The 7,983-nt window shown below is 39.2% G+C and overlaps 1 protein-coding gene across 1 annotated transcript; it reads left to right on the top strand.

Annotated features, from left to right (window-relative positions):
• Nucleotides 1-476: 476 nt before the first annotated feature.
• TLR10 (toll like receptor 10) lies at nt 477-2,890 on the top strand. Its single transcript, XM_012811960.2, is given in 5 exon segments — nt 477-536; nt 539-614; nt 616-755; nt 758-1,869; nt 1,871-2,890. Coding segments are annotated over 5 exon segments (2,379 nt in total). The 5' UTR covers nt 477-505.
• The last annotated feature ends 5,093 nt before the right edge of the window (nt 2,891-7,983 follow it).

Raw genomic sequence — 7,983 nt, 5'->3', positions numbered from 1 at the left:
GCTCAAACATTCAGGCCATTGAAAGGGTATTGTATTTGACCTGACAATGTGTTTTCTAAGTTGAACTGGGGAGAGAAGCACTTCTACTAATTAGCATACTTCTCTCTGAGAACCCTGCCTGGCCTCAGTGATGGGGCTGTGGGAGGGACAGGTGACTGGGTGGAGATCTGTCACCCAGGGCTCTGAGATCAAGTCAAAGACTCAATACACAGATTGGGATCCTGTTCCAACCACTTTAAGAATGTGGGATCTGACAATTACGTTTGTAAACTTGCCAGCACAAACTTATGTTGGCAGCACTGTACAAACAACTTGGTGACGTTTCATTCCACAACCTTTGTATATCAGTGTCTTCAATTAACAAGCCAAATAAAAATGTAACATGATATGCTATTTTCCTAGGGTTTTGAACTCATCTTTATCATTTATATGAGGAAACCAGTGATAAAATCCTTGAAAATGCAATGAAACTTATGAGAAACATTTACATTTTTGTAGTATTGTTATGTCAGTGGAAGCCTGGGCTCCAAAGCTGCCAGAAGGGAATTGACTACCAACTGTTCCAACATGTCCCTAAAAAACATTCCTACAGACATGACCCCACCCACAACCACAGGATTTATCCTATAACCTTCTTTTTCAACTGGAGAGTTCAGATTTTTATTCTTTCTCCAAACTGAAAGTTTTGATTCTATGCCACAATAGAATCCAAGAGCTGAATATCAAAATTTTTGAATTCAACAAGGAGTTAAGATACTAGATTTGTCTTATAATAGACTGAAGACTGTAACTTGGTATTCACTGGAAAATCTCAGACATTTAGATCTTTCTTTTAATGACTTTGACACCATTCCTCTCTATGAGGACACCAGTGACATGTCACACCTGGAAACCCTGGGGTTGAGTGGGGCAAAAATTCAAAAATCAGATCTCCAGAAAATTGCTCATTTGCATCTAAACACTGTCTTCTTAGGATTGAGAACTCTTTCTCATTATGAAGAAGGTAGCTAACCCATCTTAAACACAACAAAACTTCACATTGTTTTACCACTGAACACAAATTTCTGGGTTCTTTTGCATGATGGAATCAAGACTTCAAAAATATTAGAAATGACAAATATAGATGGCAAGAGCCAATTTGTACATTATGAAATTCAATGGAATCTTAGTGTAGAGAATGCCAAGACATCTATTCTACTACTTAATAAAGTTGATTTACTCTGGAATGACCTTCTCCTTATCTTCCAATTTGTTTGGCACACATCTGTAGAATACTTCCAGATCCAAAATATGACTTTTGGAGGTAAGGTTTATCTCAATCACAATTAATTTGACTACTCAAATACTGTAATGAGAGCTATAAAATTGGAGCATGTACATTTAAGAATTTTCTTTATTCCACAGGATAAAGTCTACTTGCTTTTTACCAAAATGGATATAGAAAACGCAACAATATCAAATGCACAGATGCCACACATGCTTTTCCCTAATTATCCTACAAGATTCCGATATTTAAATTTTGCTAATAATATCTTAACAGATGAACTGTTTAAAAGAACTATCCAGTTGCCACATTTGACAACTCTCATTTTGAAGGACAATAAACTGGGGACACTTTCCTTAGTGAGTGGCTTTGCTCACAACACACCCTTGCAGCATTTGGACCTGAGCAAAAACCTATTACAACACAAAAATGATGAAAATTGCTCATGGCCAGAAATCTTGGTCACCATGAACCTGTCATCCAATAAATTTGATGATTCTGTTTTTAGGTGCTTGCCCATAAGTATTCAAATGCTTGACCTAAATAATAACCAAATTCAAACTATCCCCAAAGACACTATTTATCTTAAGTCCTTACAAGACCTAAAATGTTGCATTTAATTTTCTAACAGATCTCCCTGGGTGCAGTCATTTCAGTCAACTCTCAGTTCTGAACAATGAAATGAACTTAATCCTCAGCCCATCTCTGGGTTTTTTTCAGAGCTGCAAGGAGGTTAAGACTGTAAATGCAGGGAGAAATCCATTCTGGTGCACCTTTGAATTAAGAAATTTCATTTAGCTTGAAAAACATTTGGAGGGCATGGTGGCTGGATGGTCAGATTCATACGTCTGTGAATACCCTTTAAATCTTAAGGGGATTTGGTTAAAGGATGTTCATCTTCCCAAATTATCTTGCAACATAGCTTTGTTGATTGTCACCATCATGGTTATCATGCTAGTTGTGGAGATAGCTATGGCCTTCTGCTGTCTCCACTTTGATCTACCCTGGTATTTCAAGATGCTCGGTCAGTGAGTACAAATGTGGCACAGGATTAGGAAGACAAACAAGAAACAACTCAAGAGAAATGTCCAATTTGATGCATTTATTTCATATAGTGATCATGATTCTCCCTGGGTAAAGAATGCATTGATCCCTAGTCTAGAGAAAGAAGATGGTTCTGTCTTGATTTGCCTTCACAAGAGAAACTTTGACCCTGGCAAGAGCATTAGTGAAAATATCATAAGCTTCATTGAGAAAAGCTTTAAGTCTATCTTTGTTTTGTCTCCCAACTTTGTCCAGAGTGAGTGGGGCCATTATGAATTCTACTTTGCCCACTATGACTTTTTCCATGAAAATTCTGATCATATAATTCTTATCTTGGAACCCATTCCATTCTACTGCATTCCTACCAGGTATCATATCCTGAAAGCTCTCCTGGAAAAGAAAGCATACTTGGAATGGCCCAAGGACAGGCATAAATGTGGGCTTTTCTGGTCAAACCTTTGAACTGCTATTAATGTTAATCTATCAGACCCAAGAGAAATGTGTGAATTACAGACATTCACAGAGCTGAATGAAGAATCCCAATGTTCTTTAATCTCTCTGGTGAGAACAGACTGCCTATAAAACCCCAATTAAGGAAATTGGGGGCCACATACAGTGTTGGACTATAAATTGATATAACATTTATGATGGCAATTTGGCAATATCTATTAAAATAAAAATGGTTATTCCCTTCATATCAGTTCCCGGAAGGACTTCTGAGAACATATCCTATAGAAACACTTGTACATATTTGCAAAGGTTTTTATAAATAGTTGTTTATCCCAGCATTGTTTATAACCACGAAATGTCAATAACATCTCAATGTCACAAAATAAGGATAGGGTCAATAAATTGTAGTACATTGACGTAATAGAATATTACATAGCTGTTAAAAAAAAATGAGGCAGGCAGCACCTGTGGCTCAGTAAGTAGGGCACTGGCTCCATACACCAAGGCTGGTGGGTTTGAACCTGGCCCAGGCCAGCTAAAAGAACAATGACAACTGCAACAAAAAAATTAGCTGGGTGTTGTGGCAGGCACCTGTAGCTACTTGGGAGGCTGAGGCAAGAGAATCACTTAAGCCCAAGAGTTTGAGGTTGCTGTGAGCTGTGACACCATAGCACTCTACTTAGGGCAATAGCTTGAGACTCTGTCTCAAACAAACAACAAAAAAAAAAGGAATGAGGCAGCTCTACATTTACGGGTATGGGGAAAGTATATTAATATGTTAATTTATACATTGAAATCAAAGTCTAAAGGAATCTGTCCCAAAACAACACATGGATGTAGTGACAGTGGTTTGGGTCTTGGAGGTTTGAATTACAGGAGTATTTGACTTCCATGTTACATATTTCTATAATGTTTGGATTGTTTAGAATGAATCTGTACTTCTTTTATAAGTAGAAAAAACAATAAATATATTTTTTTAAATAAATAAATATAAATTTTAAAGCCTACAAGTCTTCCCTTTTAGACTCATGGTTCATGGGAAGAAAACATGCATTCCTAAAAATTGCAAAATTTTATTTCAAAAACAAACATCATGTCACTTCCTTCATTAGAAAAATGTTTTGGAGTGGCGCCTGTGGCTCAAGGAGTAGGGTACCAACCCCTATACTGGAGGTGGCATGTTCAAACCTGGCCCTGGACAAAAACTGCAAAAAAAAAAAAAAGTTTTGTTTGCCCATGTGATAAAGGAAGAAAACATCATGTTCCTTTAAGATCTGTTACCAACCCCTGTTACCTCCTTGATCCCTGTTGGGTTATTCACTTTTCTCTAGAACATTTAGCATCTTTTCATGCCCTAAGGCTGTACATTTGACTTTGTGTCTACCTGCAAGGCCTTTCCCACCTTGGTTTGTTCAGAAAATCTTACCTTTCCTTCAAGGTACAATCTAAATGTCAACTTTGCTTTGAAATCTTCCTCACTCCTTCCTCTGAGCATGAGACTCCTTAATTCTCTTTCAACACTCTGGACATATTTCTGTCATGCAATGGATGATAGAAGTTTCCATTTCTCACTAGACTAGGAATTCCTCAAAGACTAAGACATATTTACATCCACCATTGTCTCAGTAGAAGTTTCTGGTTCAGAAAAGGAGCCTAGTGAATGCTTATTGACCAGATACTTGATTAGGTAGTGGAGCTGAGTGGGGGAATCCCATTGGCTTCAGGATAGATGGTGGAATTTGAAAGCACGTTTTGAAAACCTGAGGAGGAAGAGGGAATAGGCCAAGCTCAGGTGAGAAGACAAGAGAATCCAGAATTGGAAGGTTCCTGAATATAGCTTGAGTTGAATGCCCATTGCTCTTGACCTATGAAAACATCTATTTTTTAATCTCAATCTAATAAAATTAATCTCCTGATCAGATTAAAAATGGATTCTATTAATATATCTCCTTTATTTCCTTATAGTTTCTGGTCTTATGAATTCTTGTTAGTGGTTATTTTAAAAACTGCACTCAGGCTGGGCATGGTGCCTCACGCCTGTAATCCTAGCTCTCTAGGAGGCCAAGGTGGGTAGATTGCTTGAACTCAGGAGTTTGAGACCAGTCTGAGCAAGACCCTGTCTCTACTAACAATAGAAAACCTGAGGCAAGAGAATCACTTGAGCCCAAGAGTTTGAGGTTTCTGTAAGCTATGATGACATGGCACTCCACCTAGGGCAACAGAGTGAGACTTTGTTTCAAACAAACAAAAATCAACAGAAGAGAACTAACTTTAAGGACGCCAGCCTGGGAGTTTGGGGAGAGGGCTGGTGTCTATCTAGAAAGCAGATTGTGCTGTCATTTGGCTGGTAGCTAGATTTGCCTCATTGAGGGTGTGTGTCTCCCCACCTCCTCCCTGGTGAGCCCATGGTCTGTCTGGCAGAAGAGGAAACCACAGTGGAATGGGAGCAGACTTGGAGAGACTGCCTTTCCTGGGCTGTGTATGCATGGCATATGTGATTTTTAGAGTGAGACAGATTCTGTATGAGGGCTTATAAATCTTGAGTAAGTTACTCAGTATGAGGTTTTCACCTTTAGAGATTGAGAACATACAAAGAAGGTAACACTATTAGTCACCAGGATTCAGTTATTTCATGGTGTAATCCTCAGTTTATCAATACAGTTTTAAAAACAATTTTAATTGTAATGTAATTACAATTTTAAAAACAACACATTTGGGTTAGCTCTCAGCAACTTCTTATTTCAGCAGCTGGACAACCTTTAAATCTTACCAATCAGACCATTATACTGTTTCTTTCTCTGAAACTTAGATGTCATCCAAAACTTCCTAATATGCTTGGTTTTGACTATTATGACTTATAATCAGAGAAAATGAACTTTATATAAATGGAATCTTATCTGTTTCTGGGGTTTGAGAAAAAAGTACTAACCTGGTTTTATGCAGATTTGATAATATACTTTTGTTGTGGTACAGGAGGGAGCTATACCTTGCCTTTGGTACACTGAGAATTCCCCAAGCAGAGGCTTTCCCTTCTGATCTCTGGAGGTCTGGGAGCAGAGAGAGGAATGATGTAAGAAATTCACTTGCAGAATTTTCAATGAAATAATTTACTGAGGCCTGGAGATGAACACCGAATCAGCCTATAGTGAAGCAGATAGATGCTGCCTCCTTGAACCAAAATCTCAGGAGGCTTTTATTAGGATTTTGGGGCATGTATGTACAAAATGAAGAAGTAAAGAAATAATAGTCTCATGACTCAATCACGTGAGTGGTCTTTTGATTATAGAAAAGGTTATTAGGGTGAAGGACAATAAGGCACCAAGTCATAGAACAATTCTTAAGGGCAGAACTAAATAGGTAACAAACAAAGTTACCTTAGGAAATGAGAAAGGAATGATTACAATTACAACCTTTGGGCTAAACTGTCTTGGTTTGAAGGTAATTTTTAATTGCCTTCTAATTCTCCTGATATCTTATTTCTGCTAAACTGCTGATTTCTACCAAGATGTTACCAAATCAGTTTCCTATTTATTCTACTGTACGTTCCAACCCCCTCCCCACTGTGTGGGTGCTGAGCAGCAGGATAGTGGGGTAGGTGGTGGAGGGGTTTGGGGAAGGTGAGAGGGCTGAGGCCTAGGGCCTTCCCCATGAGTCCTCTGGAATTTCAGCCTGAATTATATTTTTACCCACATACTTTGGCCCAAGAAATTTCAGATTTCAACAGTGACCCAATCTTCTGAATAGTGACATTGATGGGGAAGTGAGCATACTTAGACCGCATGCTGTTATGAAAACTGGAGTAACTACTCCAGTCATGTTTTAAAAAATGACTCTAGAGCTTGTGCCTTGCAAATTCTTTTCTATTTCCTTGCCATTTGACAACTTGGAACTTCTTTCATTTTGTATCCCCCCCCCCCAAGGAAACTGAAGTCTCTATCAATGTGATTGAAGCCTATGGATTCCCTGAGGGCCCTTCAGAAGCACTGAGTATCCCTGCAGATAAATGGCAATCTTTTCTGAATGTCAAGTCAAGTTGTTGAGAATGATCCATACTCTCTCAGTAAATGTGGCACTGAATGATAGCTGTACTGAAAGGGGATTGTAATCCTCGAATTCTAAGCAGATTAGGGGAGAGGAAGAGTTTTAAATCTAATTTATGACAAATGCTCCCAAGGTTTTCCTTTTTTTTTTTTTTTTTTTTTTGAGACAGAGCCTCAAGCTGTCACCCTGGGTAGAGTACTGTGGCATCACAGCTCACAACAACCTCCAACTCCTGGGCTCAAGTGAGTCTCCTGCCTCCACCTCCCAAGTAGCTGGGACCACAGGTGCCCACCACAATGCCTGGCTATTTTTTGGTTGCAGCCATCATTGTTGTTTGGTGGGCCCGGGCTGGATTTGAAACTGCCACCTTAGCCACTTGAGCCACAGGCACCGAGCCAGTTTCACTTCTTTATGTATTATGATGGGCTATTCAAGAAAAGCAGAGATTATGAATATTTAAGCTGACTGAGGATTTAGAGATTATTAACTATAACTTCATTTTCAAGTGAGGAAATGGAGGCTCTAGAATTTTAAATAACTCACCCAAGCTCAAGGTCAAACATTAGTCTTTTAACTCCTAGACTAATGCATTTCTTTCCAATCTACAAAAGAATGGCTTTACTTTTTGCATTTGATTTTATTATCTCAATCCTTCTATTGCTGTTCTCAAGATCAGAGCCCTGGACAGTGCCCTTGGCATATCCTGTCTAGACTCCCCAAAGCCAGTTGAGATCTAGACTTTTGCAGTCTTTCCTGCATTCTATATTTGTCATCTAATTCATATCCCTAAAACAATATTCTTGTTCTGTCAGTAGCTTGCAATGGAGGCTGCTCCACAGATAAACTACCCTTGGTCCACAAGCCAGAACATCTTCTCTATATAATGGATGAAGGATAATGGAGAGCCTGGTCTCCTGTGGAGGCTTAGAAGGTGACTTCATCACTGGTAGCCTGCTGGAGACATATCCCACCATCCCTGGCTCAGTTTTCCCTTTGATGTGCTAGGGAAATGATATGCTACTGGTATTGGTTCCTTTAGCCCTGTGCAGAGCAGGGAATGGGTATGAGGGTACATCCTGAAGTCCTCCAGGGGGCAAGTACAATGAGCAACTCCTGACTGTGGCTCTGGGGCTGGCTCACGCCTGCACATATATTTCAACAACTACCAGCTGAGATGCTTCTTC

The sequence above is a fragment of the Otolemur garnettii genome, unplaced genomic scaffold (assembly GCF_000181295.1).
Source record: "Otolemur garnettii isolate 467f Iridium unplaced genomic scaffold, OtoGar3 scaffold00181, whole genome shotgun sequence".
In the NCBI taxonomy this organism is placed as follows: Eukaryota; Metazoa; Chordata; class Mammalia; order Primates; family Galagidae; genus Otolemur; species Otolemur garnettii.
This window is presented reverse-complemented; position numbering and strand designations above follow the sequence as displayed.